Below are 20232 nucleotides of genomic sequence, written 5' to 3'. Positions count from 1 at the left end.
TTTCACACTCACTCTTTATTAGAATATGGCAATTTCTGGGGATTGAGCACAGCTCAGGGAATTGTCCTGGAGAGAATTGTCCTTCCCTTCTTGATCACTATTTCAACCTCAAGTAAGTATTAACAAAACTCATTGCCATTTGGCAGCTCTGTGGTGACCTGTGTTCAGTGACACTCTAGAGTTGCAGGAAGAGCACAGAACAATGGAATGTTGGTTTGTACAGTTGCTATTTTACACATGCATGAGTTATTATTTTAAAATTTCTTGGTAGATTATGTTTTAGTGCCTATTTTACTTTCCTTGAGGCATTGCTTATTATATTGTTGTACCAATAAAATAAAAACCAGCAGGATCTTATTAAAGGGAAAAAGGCAAAATACCACATTTATTGTGAATACAGAAAGAATCATAGTAAGCAGTTAGTTATAGCTATAACATTCCATTCAATCTCATATTTATTCTCACATTCATTCATTCAAACACACACACACACACCCACACACAGGTTCTGCAAGGTTGTTATCATAGTTACCAGCCTTAGAGTTGCTCATGCCAAGTCACTGGCCAGGTGGCCTGGACATGAGGAGGGAGCAGGGCCTTGTCAGATGCTCATCTGATGCTCCTGGAAGTTGGTTTGCAGAATCAGACCCCAAAGTTCTCACTTTTTAGAGTCTATTTTTATAGGAATTTCTTCCTATGCCAGTCTATGGGAATTGCTTCATCATGCTGTTGCTGAATCAATCAGCAGATAGCACATTCCTGACGGCTCCAAGATGTTATCTTGTTCTTTGGTTCTCCCATTCTTGAGGCTGTTGGGTGGATTCCAGTCTGCCCACCGGGGGGGATCCTCTGATTATTTCCACTTGACGCCTTCTTCAGCCGATGGACACTGGATTCTTAGGCTGGCACCTCCCTGATCATTCAGTTATTATCCACACCAAGCATCCATCCACATACATCCTCTATCTCTATTTTAATCACAATTGTTAATACAACAAAAGGGTGGGGAGTCTCTGGGTGCTGTTTCTGTTGTTAGAGTATTGCTTTGAGTCTCTCTCTCTGTGAATTGCTTTGAGAACAGACTCTGTCTTAGAATGTACTAACACAATTAGCAGCTTGCAAGTTTCACACATAGAGGGAGAGAAACAGTACCAAAAACCAAGAGACCTCTTAATTAGTAATACCCTGGAATTTAAACTCTGGGGAATCAAACTCATTTGTGATTTTAATACAGAACTTCTTTAATATGATCCAACAATATCCATATTAAGTTGGCTCAAATTTGGGGCCTGTCATCCCAGTTGTGGCTGTATGTGTTATCTGAAGAAAAGTTTTGTGGAATTTGTTTGACAAAATGTACATGGACATTCAAGCAAGCTCATTTTGATATCATCTTGGTTGTCAGTTTGAACTGCTTTATTATTTTTTTAGATGGGATTCAATTAAACTGAATTAATTAAATTGTCTTGTAAATATAGACCTTGATTTGGCAAGACAGCAAACCCTGAATAAGCCAACATAGAGAAGCTTGTATGGTTTAGATTGTAATCTGTGTAAATCAAGATTTTTCCCATTTGGACCCTGGTTTGCTTATTAGCAAGGCTCAGACTTCTAATTTTCTTTTATATATTTAGTGATATGGAGACACTTTAATGCAAGTGCTGTACCCAGTGACACAAAATAATGGGTCAAATTCATCTCTAGTGTAACTTCAGTGTCTTCAGTTTACTCACAGGTACTAGAAGTAGGGGTTCTGGGGGTGCTGCAGCACCTCTTGGCTTGAAGTGGTTTCCATTATGTATAGCGTTTACCATTTGGTTCTATGGGTCTCAGAACCTCCACCATAAAAATTATTCCAACACCCCTGGTTGATTTATATTAAAAAGAATTTGGCCCATTATATTTAAAATAGAAAAGGAAACTACATTTAAAAATATTTTCAACTCATGGTTAAGTTGTAAATTTAAATTTGGGTGTTTATCAGATTTACTCTTAAGGTGCAGATATAGGTTAAGTAGTAAACGTTGCCTGTGAAGGAAAGAACTATTGTGTTTGTGCCTTTTTTTTTGCTGTCTCATGTAGTATGAGAAAGGTTTAACAGCTTTTTTAAATTAAAAAAATATATATATATTTTCTTGTTTTGCAAATGGGTCCCAGAGCTCAGGCTCCAGCCCAAGCCCAGCAGCCTACACAGCAATGAAACAGCCCTGGATCCCAAGCCCTTTGAGACTGAGTTGGCCAGCTGCGGGTTTTTCATTGCAGTGTAGATATACGTATATAAAGTAAGATGCTAATAAGATCTTGTCTACACACAATTTGAGCACCAATTTGACTAAATAGCTTTAAAATTGATTTAGCGTAACTAGTGCAGGCCTTTTATATTGAGACTTTTATTTCAGATTAGAAGTGCCCTATTTTGATTTACCTTAAATTGGTAAAGAACTGACTTAAGCAAAATTATTATAGGAATACGAATATGAAATAAGTGCCCGCTGAAGGGGGTTACACTGATTTTACTAAATTAGTTTCTAAACTGATATAGTGAAATCAGAGCTCAAGTTGTGTGTAGACCAACCTTAAGTGTGATCAGAATTTGCCCCTTTGTGAAAGATTTAACATTCTTGTCCCTTCAAATGAGGGCTGAGAAAGTTCCTGCTGCAGGCCTCTAGTCCCTCCTGCAAAAACGGGTAAGGCAAGGCTTCGTATTCCTGATATTTCTAGAAAAAACGAGCAAACACAAAACACATTTCAGATCTCCTTCGCACATCATAATGAAAAAAAAAGAAAGCAAACACAAGGGGCTCAATCTTCAGCTAGTCTAAATCAGCACTCCACCACTTCAAGGGAGCTATGCCTACCTGCACCAGCTAAGGATCTGATCCAATGTTTTTTCCCCATTTACAGATCACCTTCAAATACCTCCCTATCTTGGTGGCAAATGTTCACGTGGAATGTTTTTGCATGTCTGGTACCTTTTCATCAGATCTTAGGTCTACTTTTAATTGAGAAAATGGGTTCATTCGGATTTATAAAGGTTTGTGTAAGCTGATTGTAAAGTAAGGACCAGTGTGACTGTCTAATGTAAAAATATTTACACATCTTGTCTCTCCCTAGCCATGTCTTGTGTTTGAAATGGCAATGAACTTTTTAAAATAAATGAGTAAAGCAGGATTATTATTACAGGCATCATCATAATAATATTCTAAAACAAATCTTGGCCACCCAACCATAGGTCAGCACATGCGGACGTGTTATTAAAAGACACAGTTTTCCATCCCATCATGAAGCATATAAACCCTGGTAGCTAAATACTCCTATGAAACTTTGAAACTCTCTCTTCTTGGATCCAATCCAAAATCCATTGAAGTAAATGGAAAAAATCCCATGGATTGCAATAGAGTTGGACTGGGCCTATGTAGGGCCAAACTCAGACATCATTATTCAGTTCTTACTCACTCTTTACTCAATAAGAACTCCCATTGATTCAATTGACACTAAAATCAGTAAGAATTTTGCTTGAATGAAGACATATGGGGAGTTACTCTTAGATTTTCATCTATGTAACGAGATCAGAATCAGACCCAAAGAGTGCACATCTTCACAAGTAAATCATTTAATCGTCGTTTCTGCAACCAAAGTAATAATTTCCTGTCCTCTTATGCAGGCTTTGCTGGAGGTAGTTAATGACCTCTTTGAGGAACAGACGGACTTAGAGAAAATTGTTAAGAAAATCATGCATCGAGCCCAGACTCTGTTGAAGTGTGAACGATGTTCAGTGTTACTCCTGGAAGACATTGAATCACCAGTAAGTCAAATTTTAGAGAAGGTCTAATACATGAGTGGGATAATGTCTGTTTTTATTGTGGTGAGGCTTTTACATATAAAATGTAAGTACCATATTGCACAGTGAATGTTTTTCAATATATAATTCTTATTTTAAGTTATATAGACTTTATATTTATTTTTCTCAAAGCAAAACCACACCATCTGTTTCTAGTCCCTTTTGCTCACCTAAAGATTTTTACTGTAGTCACGCCAAGTTCTTTATGGAATTGACTTCAAGAGGAGTGATCCAGTTGTAGTTATATAGTTCTTACTTGCCTGTGTGTTTTTGTTTGTTTGGGTTTTTTTTTTGAGACCCTGGTCTCTGTGTGATGGTAGCAGCATTTAACTGAGAAGCAAACTGCTACTCTGGTGTGGTTATAAAAACAATTAAATGCTTTTAATCCATCTTGTCTTCTGTTTTCCTTTTCTCCACAATGCAATTGCTCTAAGGAAAAAAGTCTGTCTTTGTTGTATCATCTTCCTGAAACTCACTGCTAAAATTGTCATTTTTAAAAATATCTTACTGAATTGGTGGTGCTTGAAAGCAGCCTTAATATACACAACCAGATCCAGAGAACCATAAACCAGTTATTTAATGTGCATCTTTTAGAACCTAATTTGTTCTGCATGCATTTCAGCAAATAGGCACTAAATGCCTTTGTAACTATTTTTATAGCTTTTGTAGTTTTGCATCTTTTATTTTTGTTCAAATGTAAATTCACAAATATTTCCCTGAATCCTTCAGTATTTTCTGTTCAAATAGACACCATTTTGGTTTCATGTAAAAAATTTCTTTTTCGGGGGAGGGCTTCGTGTGTGAAAATTTAAAAATTGCTGGTGCCCTGAGGCTACAGTATTCTACACCTCTCTTGCCTCCCTCCTGTCTGGGGGTGCTCCATCTTGTTTTCTTTTGTCCCATCCACATTTCCCCTGTGTAGAAAAGTGGGAGAGGGACAGTGGAGCTAGGCTGTGTCCTCTTTGCACACACATCCAGTGGAACAGCACTGGATCTGTTGAATCTGGGAACTTTCATAGCCACGGAGGAGGCAGGAGGACTGGCCCCTACATTCTCTAAACTTTTCATTTGACTTGCAGTTTCTGGAATTGTAAGTGGGGTAAGAGTTAAAGATAACATGTTTCTTTCTGAGCCCATATGTAAGTGTATTATTATTACTGTGATTTTGGAAAATAGCCTGTTCGATGGAATACATGCCATCGTGTTCTTTCAGAGATGCGAGCTGCAGATAAACTCCTGGCAAACATTCACATTTGTGTCACTGGAGATGGCATTAATTGTAGCTTGAAACAACCCATGGTAATACAATGTGGGTATTACTTAAAAAAAGCCATGTTTATCTGAAGGTCATATACCAAGACAAGATGGTGCAATGGGGAATATTCTGTCCACTTATCAAAGGAATAATTATTTTACTCTAAAGTTATGTTAAAGACCAGGAGGTTAACAATATAAAAAGTTCTTATCAAGAATTTGATTTCATGCACCATTCAGCCTGTGCCTTTACAGAATCTCTGCAACACTGACATTTGCAGACTGCTGAACATTTCTTTAAGAATGTACACTGGTTCTTTGTAAGTCTGATAATCGGGCATCTCTGCAAGGACTGTGAATCATAACTCCAATACACTGGAGGAAATGTAAGTCATTGAGGCACCTGGTGCCAGCTGTTAAAAGCCAGAAATATTCTCTATAGGCCATAACATGCCATCAGCTGTTAAGAATAACTCCCCACTGAAATTAACCAATTAATTTAAATGGGAAGTTGTACTTAAAAGTTGTTGACTATCTGGCCATATTACATATATTAGAGGAAGTTCAGTTGGAGTTAATCTGGTCAACTGATGTTGTTGTGTTTCTCCTCTGATTATTTCTGGTTGTTTTTCAGATTATTTAGCTGCTTCATTTATGGACTATGATAGAATGAAGAACTGGTCCTTTTAAGTCATTGTGAGCCTCTCTCTATGCTGTAGCAAAACATTGTAGGAAAAATACTATTTTGGGAAGGAGCATGAAAAAAAATCAATTGAGTATCTTTATAGTTTACTTATGTTCTGTGTTGCAGTATAAATTTTGAACATGAATAGTCCACCTGAGGAATGTGTGATTGAACATTCAGTCTAAGATCCCTGGTTAAAAATATAATTAATATATACAACTTTACATTGCTGTTGAATACATATGTAATTTTTCATGAAAAATCCCAAGTTCAGATAGAATGATTTTTTTTAATACAACAGGTGGTGAAGTTTACAAAATCCTTTGAGTTGCTGTCTCCAAAATGGAGTGCTGATGCTGAGAACAGGTTAGAACTCATCTTCAATGGTAATGGATTGATGGTTATGTCATAGTGAGTTACAGGTGTTTGCTCTATTAAACCTTAGTATATTTACTTATGAAACATTGGACTAAATTTGATTAAAATCAGCCTGATCCTGCACTTTTTACTCAGGCAAAACTCCCATTTATTTCCAAGGGAGTATTGCTTGAATAAGGCTCCACATCTACATACTGCCTTTGTGTCAGTGTACACTGCCGATGAGCCAGGGAAGATCTGAGGTCCCTTTATTGTTCATGAAGAACACTACTCAATTAATAGTGACAGATTTTGCTTTGCTTGGTGAGTATCAAAGTAAAAATAATTTAATACAGTTGTATTTTATTAATGGAATGATTTCAGATTTGTGCTGCATTGATTGAATGTAAAATGGTTTTCTGCAGTAGCGTCAAAGGGTTGGCCACCAGACTGTTTTTATTTCTGACCCCCGCTGAAAGGGAAAAACATACAAACCTCTGGAAATGCATGATGGTGAGATGGTAAATGAGTGTGGCTAAATGCCAGCTGGGAACCCATCTAAATGTATGCCACAATCCATCCTTACTTTATAAACTCATCTGTGAGCCTGATCTTTAATTAATAGATTGGAAACAGTAGTGCAAACAGATATTTTTGCATAACCGGGGCTACCTTCCAAGTGCCCAATCCTGCAAGGTACTGAGTGTTCATTGCTCCTTTAAAGGCCCCAAGAAACCAACCTATTGCATGGGAATTCAGGGGTATCATTGAAAGCTTTTTCCCTTCCCTTAAGGTTGAATCCTAAAACTGAATCTTATCCCAAAAATTTCACTGAAAGCAGTTTGTATTGCTTTTGAAATTTGTATTAGGAATATAATATGAATACTACAAAAAACCCTCAGTTTCTATCCTGCTAACAATAACTTGGCAGGTAGAGTGGAAGTATGGTTTATATATATGCACTCAGGACAATACAAAGTTGCTAAATCTAATTTTAAGCCCTACCAGCTTTGACAGTCCCCTTTTAAGAATACAGTAAACTAAAATTCACTTTTCCTAATGCTGTACTACTTCACTTCCAAAATTGTAAGGAGAGATCCCACTCATAGCTACCATGGTGATTAGAAGCATTATAGGTTAGGTAATTATAATGGTAGTGCTTAGTACTTTATGAAAATCATTTCATCCATAGATCTCAAAGTGCTTTACAAAAAGTGGATAGCATTATATCATCCTCATTTTATGGATGGGGAACCTGAGGATCAGAAGGGTTAAGTAACTTGCCCAAGGCTACATGAAGTCAGATGCAGAGCCAGGAATGGAATCCAGGTCTCATAACTCCCATCTGTGTCCTATCAACCAACAGAGAGGGATGGGATAGAGGAAGCAAGGAGTAAAAGGAAAATGAGCAGGAAGAAATGAGAATGCTGGGTGTATGAACAGTTGACTTGCTAGTTCACGTGAGAATTATAAATTATTGCTTTTGATCAGGAACCTCAGAATAACAATGGCTCTTTCCTAAGACAGTTAATGGGGAGGAAGGGTGTCTGTTTGTTAAAGCATGGGACCAGGACTCAGGACAGAAGATTCTATTCCTCATTGTGCCACAGATTTGTTTTGGCCTAGGCAAGTCATTCAGTCCCTTCCACATTTGTGTGTGAAGAGGAGCATGTGCCCATGGAAGGAAGTCCAGCTCTGTGGCAAGCAATCTCATGTCCCATGCAGTTCCTGTTTTGCAAAGGAACTGAGGATGGGATAGTGAGCAGGCCAGCCTCCTTTGGGTTCCCACCCCAATTCTTGCACTGCACTCCCCTTCACACTGTGGGACATCCCATTCAGGGTGGGATTTGGAGGAAGCCACAGTAGAGTTCGGCCTAGATGCACACTTTGCAGGCACTGTGCTGGGTTGTAGGATTGGGTCCATAATTTGTTGTGTGTCTGTACCAGTACATATAGGGTAGCAGAGATTCTTACTTCAAACTTTTGATATAAAATTTCAGAAGTTGCTATAGAATATATTCACACATACTGATGCTGTTGCTTTACATATGATTGAGTCAAGAGTAACTTCATTTTAATCAAGCTATGTGAATGAACACATACATGCATGGTATCAGTTTTTTCAACATACATAGTTGTTTATGCCCATATATCTCAGATTAGCAAGCCCTCTATCTCTCGTATAAAAAATGACATTACTTTTAATCTTTATTCTGCATGGAAAGTCAGGCTGGGTTTGCAAAGGTCAGTTCTAGACTGGCAGTTAGCGTGCCACATTTAAATCTGCACGGTCATCCTAGCATGCGCACACACACACTAATTAGTTGCACTACAATGGGGAAATAAAGGTTATTTGGGATACAAAACAATGCCCAAAGTCCTTGACATTTGAAAATTATTTCCAATGACTTTTGCCCTTTTCACTCGAGAGTCTGCAGTCCTTATTCAGGAAGACTCCTACTGATTTAAAATCACTGGGTGTTATGCCCGAATGAAAACTGCAAAATCAGGTTCTTCATTGTGGCTTTAGTGAAGATATATGTACCATTATCTGAAACTGTAGCAGGGAGCCACGCAGACTGTTGAGTGGGGAAAGTACTAGGCAGAAATTCTACAGTGAAGCAGGGTGGCTCCAGGGATAATATAGCTTTCCAAATTCTAATGCCTTTCCCTTGTCATTGTTAGAAGAAATGGATTTTGTGTGTGATCCTTTACCTTTCTCAACTGTTACTTCCCTAAATATTGTCATGGTGAAACAACCCTGATTATCAGTAAATATTCTCCTTGCTTCATATCTTTTTTTTCCTCTGCAGTTATTTGCAAAGAAATAGCCTTGGAGACCATGTTTTCTTTGTGTTCATCACTTGTTTGATTTGTCAGTTTCTCATACTACATGGTTGGTTTCAATTTATGAATAATCATGATAGATTCACATTCTCATTTCTAACAGTCATTTCATTCTTAAAGTGCAAGTTTTGCCAAATGTTTCTAATTTCCCTCCCCCTTTTAAAAAGTATAAAATTTTCTTTATTCACATTACTAACACCTTTTTAAAAGTCCTGAAGGCTCAATGCTCATCTGTGCGGAGTTTAGGCTTGATGAAGATGAGGTGCAGGGAAGGTGTCTTTAAGACATCTTTTTTCTCCTCCTATCCGAGGAGCTGAAATGGCTTGTGGCATAATTTAGAGCAGCCAAAGGGCTGCTTAAAGTTACAGTGGCTCTGATAGTCCCATACAATCCCACACTCCCATAGCAGTTTTGTGCTTTCTCCCTGCCCTTGGTACTCCCTCCTCCTATGTGGAGGAAGTGAGGAGTGGGTGGCATAGAGTTGCCTAAGACGACCCTGCACTACTCAAGTATTTCCCTATGTCAGGGGATCCTTAGCTGCCCATTTAGGGCAGCTTCCCATTTGCTTTGTGCTGTTGAGTCCGAGGATTGAGCCTCTTGATTTAAATTTACACCAGAAATAAATACTGAGATTCTTCCTCCTAAAATCTCAGTCACTCTCTCCGTAGAGTATCTGTAAAACATTTGCTGGTGATGTAGACAACATGCTTTTAAAACTTCATCCTGAATTATGTCTAGTTTTTTTTAACTTGAAATTGTTTGCTGCTTCAAATGCTTGACACTCATAATCCAGTATGGATTTTATCAGTCTCACATATAATAATAATGTCCAGATTTTAATCTTTGCTGTAAGTCTTACAATTCTACCGATTTTATGGGGGTTTTTTTGTTTTGTTTTTAAAAATACACACCAAGTGCTTTGCATCTGTAATTATAATTTTACCCTTAAAGGTTTTTTTCCTCTCAGGTCTGTGATGTCCCTGGAATAAATCTTAAATTATTTAACCAAATTTTGCACTTATCTTTGAAATATTAAAATATCAGTTTAGATTGCTGTCAAAATATTTACTATATAATGTATTTATTAGATTCACTCAAAATTTTTGTCCCAAATTAAAATTGTTAATCTTCTCCTTTTTTCAAAGCATCTTTATTTATAACTTTGCTGAACATTTTTAACATTCCTTTGAAAGAGGCAAATTCTATGAATTCGTCTGCAGAAAATGAGCATAGCCAACTAAATCAATCCTCTCTCATTGACTGAGACATCCAGCTGTTTTAATACTGTATTGCCTGAAAATTGCTAGTTATTTCTCAAGGGAACTCGAGTCCCTTTGTTCTTTAAAAATGCTTTTTAACTGTTGAAAATTAGAGAGTTGTCACTTCAAACCTGAGATGACTTGCATTTGTTTTTGCACTTATAGACAGCTACCCATTACCTAGGTCATAATCCTGCTCTCAGTGAGTCAGAATGAATTTTGCTATTGACTAAATGAGAATAGGATGAGATCCTTTTAGACTTCTGCAGAGTGGGTGTAGAAGGGTGGTGAATCAGGCCCATGATTTTGATATCCTGTGCTAGTTTTGCTGCCAGTTTTGCAGCCTTTAGGCTAGCTGTGGCAGAGAATCAACCTTGAAAAGGAGTAGCATTCTCCTATTATATGTCCATAGGTTCTTATTGCTTCAACACTCATGTTATCTATTCAAAAGACTACTTCATGATTCCTTATCCACATGCCCCACGCAACTGAGTTCACAACTGCATATCAAAATTACAAAAATGTGACACCCTACAACATAATATTTTCACCATTTTTGCCACTGCTGAATGCAAGAAATAATGATGTCAACACAGAAAATAATAAAAAATTAAAAAAAAATATTTAATTGATTCCTTTTATTTATTAGAGTAATGGGGGGCGGGGACTACAGATAATACATTTCTAGTTACCTCACTAAAAGTGATCATTTACAAGTTGCTCTTTTTTGTAAGCAGACTTCTACACAAAAAGAAGCCTTGAAATAATTCTACTCCCCGATCTGTTTATAATTACAACTCTTTATTGAGCATCATATATAATTAATCACAGTGGGCCAATCACCTCTTCTGCCTGAAAAAAAAACAGTGAAAGGAAGGGTTGGGAAACTGTTGGGTTTTCATAAAGGGTAAACTTAAAAGAAATACAAGCATATTAAAGTATGGAAATGCACAGCTAAGGCACCAGTCTTAATTCTGATGTAATTAAAAAAATATGAAAAATCATCTGTAGTGTCTTTAACAATATTGCTGGGTGGGTTAAGGGATTTTTAATCTATCCAGCTATACTCTTAGCTCAGAAGAAGAATCTGTCCTATCTTGGTGCCTCTTCTTCTGCTCTTCCACCCCCACGAACATGATACAGTTCTGTGGTGACCTAGAATCCTATTTTCGATGTCTCCGACTCAAGGAATATTTCCAACATACCTCTGAACAACATACTAACCCACAGAGTCCTTTCTACCAACACTACAAAAAGAAGGATTCTGGGTGGACTCCTTCTGAAGGTCAAAACAACAGACTGGACTTCTACATAGAGTGCTTCCGCCGATGTGCACGGGCTGAAATTGTGGAAAAGCAGCATCACTTGCCCCGTAACCTCAGCCGTGCAGAACACAATGCCATCCACAGCCTTAGAAACAACTCTGACATCATAATCAAAAAGGCTGACAAAGGAGATGCTGTCGTCATCATGAATAGGTCAGAATATGAACGACAGGCTACTAGGCAGCTCTCTAACACCTGTAATAGAGCCAGACTCACCCGACGGTGTCTCCTGCTGGTTGTCCTTGGGAATTAGCTCGTCAGCCTCTGGAGTGCCCTCTGCTGTCTGGTGATCCACCTTACCGCTGGCCCCAGTCCCTCCTAGGACCCAGTGCCTCCTCCCACTGGGGTGCTGCCTCCTGGCAGTAAACCCCAACAATCCCTGAGGGTCTCCCCTCCCCTGGGAATCCCCACCCACTACCCCCATCTCACCTCAGTCTTGGCTACTGCCTGACATTGCTTAGCCCCGCTCCCCAGGGCAGACTGCAGTGTATCAGCCACTCATCACAGGCAAGGGGGTTTGGACCTGCTGCCTCTGTCTACCCGTGGGCTGCCTCCTTGCAACCCCAGTACCTAATAGGCCCTAATCTAGGCCTCGTAGCCTGGGGATTTCCAGGCCGGAGCTCCCTTGCTCCCAAGGCCTTTCCCCGTCAGCCCTGCTCCAATCTAGGTATTCCCTCGGGTCCCTGCAGCCAGGTCCTTCCCTCTCTGAACGCAGAGAGAGACTCTAGCTAAGCTTCAGCCTAGCAGCCACTTTATAGGCCCAGCTGCGGCCTGATTGGGGCATGGATCAGCTGTGGCCATTTCCCCAATCAGCCTAGCTTTTCTTGCCCTCAGCCCTTGCTCTCTCCCAGGGTTGGCTTTTAAGCCTGTCAAGGTTCCTTCCCCACTTTGAACTGTAGAGTACAGATGTGGGGAAGTGAATCATAGAATCATAGAATATCAGGGCTGGAAGGGACCTCAGGAGGTCATCTAGTCCAACCCCCTGCTCAAAAGCAGGACCCATCCCCAATTAAATCATCCCAGCCAGGGCTTTGTCAAGCCTGACCTTAAAAACTTCTAAGGAAGGAGATTCCACCACCTCCCTAGGCAACGCATTCCAGTGTTTCACCACCCTCCTAGTGAAAAGGTTTTTCCTAAGATCCAACCTAAACCTCCCCCACTGCAACTTGAGACCATTACTCCTTGTTCTGTCATCTGCTACCACTGAGAACAGTCTAGATCCATCCTCTTTGGAACCCCCTTTCAGGTAGTTGAAAGCAGCTATCAAATCCCCCCTCATTCTTCTCTTCCGCAGACTAAACAATCCCAGTTCCCTCAGCCTCTCCTCATAAGTCATGTGTTCCAGTCCCCTAATCATTTTTGTTGCCCTCTGCTGGATGTTTTCCAATTTTTCCACATCCTTCTTGTAGTGTGGGGCCCAAAACTGGACACAGTACTCCAGATGAGGCCTCACCAATGTCGAATAAAGGGGAACGACCACGTGCCTCGAACTGCTGGCAATGCCCCTACTAATACATCCCAAAATGCCATTGGCCTCCTTGGCAACAGCGGCACACTGTTGACTCATATCCAGCTTCTCGTCCACTGTAACCCCTAGGTCCTTTTCTGCAGAACTGCTGCCTAGCCATTCGGTCCCTAGTCTGTAGCGGTGCATGGGATTCTTCCGTCCTAAGTGCAGGACTCTGCATTTGTCCTTGTTGAACCTCATCAGATTTCTTTTGGCCCAATCCTTTAATTTGTCTAGGTTCCTCTGTATCATATCCCTACCTTCCAGCGTATCTACCTCTCTTCCCAGTTTCGTGTCATCTGCAAACTTGCTGAGGGTGCAATCCACACCATCCTCCAGATCATTAATGAAGATATTGAACAAAACCGGCCCAAGGACCGACCCTTGGGGCACTCCACTTGATACCGGCTGCCAACTAGACATGGAGCCATTGATCACTACCCGTTGAGCCTGACAATCTAGCCAGCTTTCTATCCACCTTATCGTCCATTCAACCAGCCCATACTTCTTTAACTTACTGGCAAGAATACTGTGGGAGACGGTGTCAAAAGCTTTGCTAAAGTCAAGGAACAACACGTCCACTGCTTTCCCCTCATCCACAGAGCCAATTATCTCGTCATAGAAGGCAATTAGATTAGTCAGGCATGACTTGCTCTTGGTGAATCCATGCTGACTGTTCCTGATCACTTTCCTCTCCTCTAAGCGCTTCAGAATTGATTCCTTGAGGACCTGCTCCATGATTTTTCCAGGGACTGAGGTGAGGCTGACTGGCCTGTAGTTCCCAGGATCCTCCTTCTTCCCTTTTTTAAAGATGGGCACTGCATTAGCCTTTTTCCAGTCATCCAGTACCTCCCCCGATCGCCATGAGTTTTCAAAGATAATGGCCAATGGCTCTGCAATCACATCTGCCAACTCCTTTAGCACTCTCAGATGCAGCGCATCCGGCCCCATGGACTTGTGCTCGTCTAGCTTTTCTAAATAGTCCCGAACCACTTCTTTCTTCACAGAGGGCTGGTCATCTCCTCCCCATGCTGTGCTGCCCAGTGCAGCAGTCTGGGAGCTGACCTTGTTTGTGAAGACAGAGGCAAAAAAAGCATTGAGTACATTAGCTTTTTCCACATCCTCTGTCACTAGGTTGCCTCCCTCATTCAGTAAGGGGCCCACACTTTCCTTGACTTTCTTCTTGTTGCTAACGTACCTGAAGAAAACCTTCTTGTTACTCTTAACATCTCTTGCTAGCTTCAACTCCAGGTGTGATTTGGCCTTTCTGATTGCCCGAGCAATATTTTTATACTCTTCCCTGGTCATTTGTCCAATCTTCTACTTCTTGTAAGCTTCTTTTTTGTGTTTAAGATCAGCAAGGATTTCACTGTTAAGCCAAGCTGGTCGCCCGCCATATTTACTATTCTTTCTACACATCGGGATGGTTTGTCCCTGTAACCTCAATAAGGATTCTTTAAAATACAGCCAGCTCTCCTGGACTCCTTTCCTCCTCATGTTATTCTCCCAGGGTATCCTGCCCATCAGATCCCTGTGGTTGTCAAAGTCTGCTTTTCTGAAGTCCAGGGTCTGTATTCTGTTGCTCTCCTTTCTTCCCTGTGTCAGGATCCTGAACTCGACCATCTCATGGTCACTGCCTCCCAGGTTCCCATCCGCATTTGCTTCCCAGAACACTTCTGCTGGCAATTTGCTTCCCAGAACTGCTGGCAATTCCCAATTTCCCAATTCCCAACTTCCCAATTCTGCTGGCAATTTGCTTCCCAGAACACTTTTGTTCTGGGAAAATATCCATTTAAAAGAGAAAAGAGATACACTTGACGCTTCCCAGGATTGAGCCTTTAGTATTTTCCTGGGACTGAGGCTATGCACATTTCTCCTTTCTCTGAGCTTTGACACATATTTTACAATACTAGGTGAAGTGAAATTAAGTCAATGTTGTAATAATTAAAAAAATCTTTAGTGATAGATTTCTGGTTATTACATTAGCTTGCAATATTTGTCTTGATGGGGGAAAATAGTTGATTAATTTCTTGAAAAAACTGACATTCGCATTCTTAGCTATATATTGTTTTATTTGTAATATTGTAGTTGATCCAGATTTCTGTTTCTATTTGGAATCACATTAATAGTTCTCTTCATGGAGTAAAGGGATCCAGAAAACTAAGAAATACGAGGACCAAGATTTTCAGGAGTGACTAGTGATTTTTGGGTGCCTTGAAGGGGCCTGATTTTCAGGGGGCTTTACTCAGCACTTGCTGAAAACCCCTTAAACCCGTTTAAGATTTTTCAGGTTGGGTAACAAAAAGTGATGCGCCTAAACTACTGGTTGTTTTTTAAAGCCTCATCCAGAGTGTTTAATAAATTCACAATTTCTGATAACCAGCGACTTGATCCTGCAACCCTCTCACTCGCATGAACGGTACTTACATGAGTAATCCTGTTGAAGACACTGGGTGAAATCCTGGCTTTATGGAAGTCAATGGTAGTTTTGCCATTGACTTCACTGGGGCAAGGATTTTACCCAGTGAGAGTATTCATGCAAGTGATGGTTTCTGGAATTAGAAAAGGGCTTATGGGAGAGGGCCCTGGTATAACAGCTCTTTCACCATGATCAAGACTAGGAGCTTGTCTAAACAAACACTTCAGCTTATGGCAAGAGGGGATTCAAAGCAGGGTAGATCAAGGTGCATGAGGGAACTTTGAGCGTTTGGTAGCAGAGTGCACATGATCACTTAGTGTGGGATAGGTTAATGTGATAGACTCAAACCCAGTTTGGTGCGAACTAAGTGTTAATTTAGTTAAGTCCAGAGATTTCTGAGATAGATGTTCTGATAGTTGCCTATTATTCTGTGGCGGATGTCATTTAGCAGTTTGTTATGGCTATAGATAATTCTGATGTTAAAATGACTATACATGGTGGGCTTTCAAGCAACATTGATTGTATTCTTTTCTTCCCTTGCTGTGCCTTTGTGATAGTTTCAAAGACAGTATGGAGAAATCATCATCTTATTCTGACTGGCTAATAAATAATAGCATTGCTGAGCTAGTAGCTTCCACGGGTCTTCCAGTGAACATCAGTGATGCATATCAGGATCCTCGCTTTGATGCTGAAGTAAGATTTCTTAAAAATGTAAATATACTGTCATATTTTTGCAGTTCAGAATAATAAAAGTCAAGCAAGTCCAAATGAATATAAAAACATAAGAACATTTGTTCCACATTATTTTTTTCTGTCCGGTATGTCCTCTATTTGTCCTAGCAGCAGCAGCAGCATGGCTTGAAGCAATAATCACTTGTGACAGAAAGATAGCAAAGGCAGTTTTATCTTGGGATACAGCAGTGTTCCTCCTTATACATATAGGCAATTATTTAACCTATTTATGCCTCATTTTTCCAATCAGTAACCTGGGGATAATGATGCCTTCCTTTAGGAAGTGCTTTGAGATTTACAAAAGCTAATTATTGTTGAAAATTCTACCACTGATAGTTCTTTATGTTCCCCATTAAGCAGATTCATAGCTGGCAGTTATCAGAGATATTGGGACTATACGCTGAATGTAAACAGGAGCTGCAATAATATGATCTCAAAAGACAAACGGGTTTTGTGGTCCTACTTAACAAACCAAAATGTTATTCCAGTATGTTTTTACAAATAAAATATAAACGCTGGGCTAATTTTTTCCTCTTAGAAACTTGCATGCAACTTCCAGTGACGCCAATGGGAGTTGTATGCACAAATCCTAGAGAACAGTTTCATCTGCTGGGGTTGGGGAACAGGCAGCAAGCACCACTTTTGACAGATATTGTCATCACTGGGTTACTTTCCTAAGTTTGACAGGACCTAAGAACCAACCTGTCCCCTGAATGGATTATTTCTGCTTACTGGACTGGGAATCCTAGGAGTTTTGGCTCACAGAGTTTCACAATGATCAAACCGTCCTTTCTGGGCAGACAGGTGTTTTTGTCCCACTATGGAGTTGATGGGGGTTTGGCCCACAAACTCTCCTGAGAGCCCACAGAGATGAGGGCCATCCAAACAGTGATCTTGGGCTTCTGCACTACTTCCCAGCCCCATTGGCCTAAGCAGAGCAGTGTTTCTACAGGAGCTGTTCTGATGCTCTCAAACCTCATTCAGTGGTGTTGGAACTGACATAAATAGATGCCTGTGGGGTGGGGATTAATTAATGCTAAGACCCCTAATGAAACTGGTAGTGGGAATAGCAGCTTACCTCCTGGCCTGGTCAAAGGCCAGTCCCTGCAAAGCACCCACAGAGGCCAAGAGGGTCAGTGCTTCCCACTTCTGCTCTATCCCACTCAGACTAGCTGCTTTTTGCATGCTTTCGCTGGCAGAGAAGAGGAAAGGCATTATGTGTGTGCAGATTTGTTTCTGAGGACCAAGTCCTGTCAGTACTGGGGAAGGGGGATAAGCCCCTGCCCATCCCTTGGGAACAATAAGCCATCAATTCCATGGCCCTAATTTTTCCAGAGATGCTGAACACCTACAATTCTAATGGAAGTCAGTGGGAGCTGCAAGTGCTGAGTATCTCTGAAAATCAGGCCTCCGTTTCCACAACTCACAAATCATAACTCAGTTTCCAGTCCACATAGGGAATGCTTCAGCTCGGAGTTTTCTTGTTATTGGTTGAGTTGCAATATAGAAAATCCTTTTCTGGTATATACTCACATAGGGTTCTGACAATGTCAGATTTGGAATATTTCAAGTTATCATTCCAGTCTCAGCTTGAAATTTAAACAACTGGGTCACAGGGAGCTATGGACAGAGGGGCAAATTCCACCCTGAATTGTATCCCTTACAACACCATTACTTTAGTGAACTTGCCTTGGGGCTGGGCAATGGGTTTACAGTAAGCCAGTGCACAATTCTAGCCAGTGAGCCTATTAAACTACATTACTACAATGAGCACACTTTCAAAGCACCTTCCATTTTGATGGTTTCCATTGGTTTCAGTGGTACTCCTCATTTTGTGTATAGTGAAGAGCTCTCAAACCAGCAGAATCTGTCAAAACAGAAAAGTACTTAGAGTGTGCACCCACTGCACTAGTTTATGGGGAAATTATGCTATTCAGAATTTCAGAAAGTACAATTAATGCTTGGCAAATATTTCCTGTCAAAGAGAGATGCTGAAGTAAAACATGTCATCATATCATTGACATGTCTGCAGTCATATTTTTAATATGCCATGTTCTGATTAATAATGCAGCCATCTCATATTTGTTTCAAACTTACTTAAAGTCTATGCCAGTAAGAGATACTGACTAACATATAGGAAAAGAATCATGCAAATTACCAGATATAAAGGGCAATAATTATTTTCTGTTGGTATGTGTCATAAAAATTTAATTCACAATGCCAGTTGTTATAAACAATGATTTCTGGAGACTATCAAGTATATTAAAAAAAAAGGACACCATTACTCCTTATTACTAAAATAAAACATGCCTTTGTATTTGTAATCACGTTCTATTGTTCTGTCTCTACTACTGTTACAAAAACTCTCTTTCCTCCACACTAATTTTTATTTTTAAATGAAATTCTGATGCTTCATTGTCAAATTACTTTCACTGAACATTTAGTACTGAGGTATTTTCATTAAGCTTATTTTAAGATCTACATCAAGATCTGCAAAAACTCAGACAGGGTTTTTGAGAGGGTTTGGAAATGCTGCTGGTGATCTGAGTTCAGTGCGTTGCACATATTCCTTCTTCCGCTTAAGTATAATTACCCATTTCTTCACAGAAGAGCCATAAGACTAATAGGGCTATGTCCTATCATAGATTTTATATGGGACTCCCCATTGATTTCAATCAGGAGTTCCATATATGTATCGATGGCAAGATAGGACTCTAATAGTAAACTGAATTGCTTCACACTCTTCCAGGTGGCAGTTCCCTGAAGTCCTCAGTTGGATGTCATTATAGAATTAGTATACAGCTGCTCACATTGCAGCCTTTGGAACTGCAGCATCTGAGAAGGCATCTGTTCCCAGTACATTGCTTCCTTACAGAATTGTAACCTTTGCTCCTCAAACTCCTCTTATTTGTAGTCTGTCACCATTTTCCCTGTTGTGGGTTTTACAATAGTACCAGCAGCACCTCCTGATCTCTACCTTTGGCTGGGAGCTACAGCCACTCTCAGCCCACCCTGTTCGCCCCCTTCAACCTCTCTTCAGAGTTTGAAGAATCACTTGCCTCCCTTGGGACATCTTGCTGCACTAATGCCAAAGAACAACACAGAAAATGGAGAATCCATGGCATTAAAAGTACATTGCAAAGCTTCATATCACAGTATATTACCTCTAAACAAGCGGGGAGGCAAAAGGTCTTTTCTGAATTACAGGTGACATCTACATAGGAAATCCCACCTCCTAATTTTTGATCACAGCCCTCAGTTCTTCCTGAAACTTTCCATCTTCTCCGACCCAATTTCCAGCTCACTTCTTGCCTTACCTTTGCAAATCTTAAACTATATGTCCCCTCTCTTGCTTATTGGCTGTTTTTGAAACCCAACATCAGAGTAACCCTTCGGGAAGAGCACCACACCTCTCTTCTGAACCCATTTGGCAAGTGATTCATATTCCCTTTCCTAAGCCACCAATATATTTGACCCATGAGTGATTTCCTCTTGGTATAACCCTTCCTTGAAACTGTTGTATTCAGCTATTATCCAAATGACTGGGCATTATACTAATTACGTTTAGTCCTTAGTTCAAATCAAGAACCAAACATTGTAAGCTCTCTGAGGCAAGCACTGTGTTTTTATATATGTTAATACAGTTTCTAATACAGGCCCTGATTCAGCCAATACTTTGGGCCAAGTCCTGCTTGCTTTACTCATGCAAGTAATCCTACTATAGATTAGGCATCAATAGGAGTTTTGCCTGAATAAGGCCTGCAGGATTTGACCCATGTGGAATTAAACTAATTTGTAACTATGAACTTGTTGAAGTCCTCCTTGATGTTACTATCAGCGGGACATCAGAGGACTATAATTAGCTTACCCACATACTGTACTGATGGCTAAAGTTCTCATTTTTTACATCCTAGGCTGACCAGTTTTCTGGCTTTCACATAAGGTCTGTTCTTTGTGTTCCTATATGGAATAGCAACCACCAGATAATTGGTAAGATATGTCATAT

At 40.2% G+C, this 20232-nt stretch overlaps 1 protein-coding gene across 1 annotated transcript in view; it reads left to right on the top strand.

Annotated features, from left to right (window-relative positions):
- Positions 1-20232, top strand: part of PDE11A (phosphodiesterase 11A) — a 211783-nt gene that overhangs the window by 101909 nt on the left and 89642 nt on the right. The window contains exons 4-7 of the mRNA XM_073305996.1: positions 3665-3805; positions 6082-6146; positions 16052-16187; positions 20141-20216. Of these exons, the coding sequence (XP_073162097.1) occupies positions 3665-3805; positions 6082-6146; positions 16052-16187; positions 20141-20216 (418 nt within the window). The remainder of the gene's footprint in view (positions 1-3664; positions 3806-6081; positions 6147-16051; positions 16188-20140; positions 20217-20232) is intronic.

Source organism: Lepidochelys kempii, chromosome 11 (assembly GCF_965140265.1).
Source record: "Lepidochelys kempii isolate rLepKem1 chromosome 11, rLepKem1.hap2, whole genome shotgun sequence".
Classification (NCBI taxonomy): Eukaryota; Metazoa; Chordata; order Testudines; family Cheloniidae; genus Lepidochelys; species Lepidochelys kempii.
The sequence above is the reverse complement of the archived record's forward strand: the minus strand, read 5'-3'. Positions and strand labels throughout refer to the sequence as shown.